We start from the raw sequence: 2,238 nt of genomic DNA, 5'->3' as shown, positions 1-2,238 counted from the left end.
AGGTGCAATCTTACTAGTAATTCATCTGATCACTCTTCATAACATTCTGGAGTATATGCAAATTGCCATCATAAAAACTGAGGCAGCAGACTAATTGTCATTCTCAAAACTTTTGGCCAAGAGTGTACTGCTCATCTGAGATGACTGCTTTGTAGCAGCTTTTAGAACGTTATTCAGGAGTAACACTTTGAAAGTGCTACATGTTTCACATGTAACATGATTACTGACTCGTGTAGTTCTACAGCCTGTCTTTTAGTTTATAGGACTCATTATTACTGACTAACTGAGCCTGCACTTTGCTCTCCTTCAGAACTGGGTAACACCATTTCCACCTTGTTTGGAGGAGGATCGTCAGAACCCGCCTCAAATGTAACTGAACCTGTCCAGGTAATTGTAGCTCTATCAGTTAGGCAGGCTCAGGGGTATGTTTATTAACCATACACAGATTTCACACTGCTGCACCTAGGTTTGACAACATATTGATGATGCTCAGATGTGCCCGGCCTGAGATTGTAGCTAACATTTTTTCCTGTGTCCAGGACGAGGAGGAAGTGCTTCCAGAGTCTGGAAAGGACGGCAAGGAAGAGGACAGTAAGGATGAGGTCGAGAAGGACGAGGCTGCCAAAGAGAAGCAGGAAGATGAAGAGAAAAGTGCAGGTGAAGAGAAAAGTCAGCAGAAGACGGAGGAGGCAGGAAGCAAGACTGATGCCAAGGTAAGGTCTGTTACACATCTCTCTCTGAGGCTACATCCATACTACTACGAGTTTTAAAACAAAAACGATCTCAGTCCAGACTAAAACGCCTGAAAACAAATATCACATTACTATTCACGTACACTGGGCATGTGGGTCGGTGGCGGTGTAAACAGGAAGTAGATTGGTTGCTTAGTTAAAAAAAAATACGACCGAGTAATAAAGTAGTCTTTAATGAAAGGTCGTGTTTGATACTCAAGATCTTCCTCTATAAACTCAAACAGACACATTTCGTGGAAAGTTTTAGAAGTTTTATTTTTCAGACTTGGTTACAGCACTGCGGGTCTTGCGCTATCTATCTCTCACACATCAAACTTACTTTAAGATGAGCACTTGCACATAAAAGTTTACTAGATTATGGTTCCATAAATGTGGTCAACACACGTCTCTCACTCGTTCCCTCTTGGTTTCGTTGTCTGTTCTCACTCGTAGCTTTGCTGGTGGCTGAAGTCTCTGTCCTACTGGAGAGCAATTACTGCTTTTGTTCCTTTACATTTTATCTGCAGACTTCACAATAGTTGTGCAGAACACAATTAGCATTAATAAGGACAGGAAAGTCCTCCGTTTTGTGTCCATCACCCTCCCTAAAGCTGCTAACCGTGACTTCAGACGGCCGCTCCGTAGGTCTGATAACACCGCTGGTCACGCCGCTCACTAGTCGCTCCAATAACAGCTGCTTCCTCCGCAAAAATGAGTTAAACTGGACAACAGCTGCTAGTAAAGACAACAAGGTCAGCAACACCTGTAATCAGTTGTCCATGTTAAATTAACCTGGTAGTCGATCGGTAATCAGTGCTGTTTATGATTTTCCGGGAAACGGTCACATGATAGGGGTGTGACGAATCAGGGAAGGACTCGTCATGACTGCTAAGAACCAATCAAGTAGCGAACATGTGTGTGGGCGTCATCATTTTCAAACTTATCCGTCTTCAGCAGCGTTTTCAAACTCCTCCGTTTTCGTGCTCAAAAACGCCGGTGTAGTGTGGACGCTCAGTGTAAACGTAGCAAAACACATGAGTTTTCAAATGTAAACGTAGTAGTGTGGACATGGCCTGAGAATCCCTTTGATGTGAATTCATCAGACTGTCTGTGGGGTGGGTCTGCATAGCACTTGGAGGAAATCTATATTCAAAAAGAATAACCGACTTGGTGTTGAAAGTAACCGCATGTCTGTTGGTAAAGGATGAGGATGGAGAGAAATCTGAGAATGCTGAGGCAGAGAAGGATGCAGAGAAAAAGGCAAAACCTCAAAAAAAGAGCAAGATTGCTGATGACATCTTGGTGGAACTCGTCATCAACGACATCCTGAACCCCACGGCAGATGATGTCACTTCCTCTAAGAAGAAGTAAAGCAGCGATTTCTATTTCTGTCAGCTCTCGTGTTTTTTCGGTTCTCCGTTTTAGACAGACAATTCTTTGTATCTTTTCAGGCTGCAGGATTTGACAGACAGAGACCTGGCCAAACAGGAAAGGGAAAAGTCACTGA

General features: G+C 43.4%; 1 protein-coding gene across 1 annotated transcript in view; it reads left to right on the top strand.

Moving 5' to 3' along the window:
* The window catches only part of hyou1 (hypoxia up-regulated 1), an 18,482-nt gene that overhangs the window by 12,402 nt on the left and 3,842 nt on the right, over positions 1-2,238 (top strand). Inside the window, exons 15-18 of the mRNA XM_031877656.1 lie at positions 289-387; positions 540-713; positions 1,935-2,098; positions 2,183-2,238. The exon at positions 2,183-2,238 is cut by the window's right edge and continues 32 nt beyond it. Coding sequence (XP_031733516.1) covers positions 289-387; positions 540-713; positions 1,935-2,098; positions 2,183-2,238 — 493 coding nt within the window. The remainder of the gene's footprint in view (positions 1-288; positions 388-539; positions 714-1,934; positions 2,099-2,182) is intronic.

The sequence above is a fragment of the Anarrhichthys ocellatus genome, unplaced genomic scaffold (genome assembly GCF_004355925.1).
Source record: "Anarrhichthys ocellatus isolate YVR2014 unplaced genomic scaffold, GSC_Weel_1.0 scaffold143, whole genome shotgun sequence".
NCBI classification, from domain to species: Eukaryota; Metazoa; Chordata; class Actinopteri; order Perciformes; family Anarhichadidae; genus Anarrhichthys; species Anarrhichthys ocellatus.
The sequence above is the reverse complement of the archived record's forward strand: the minus strand, read 5'-3'. Positions and strand labels throughout refer to the sequence as shown.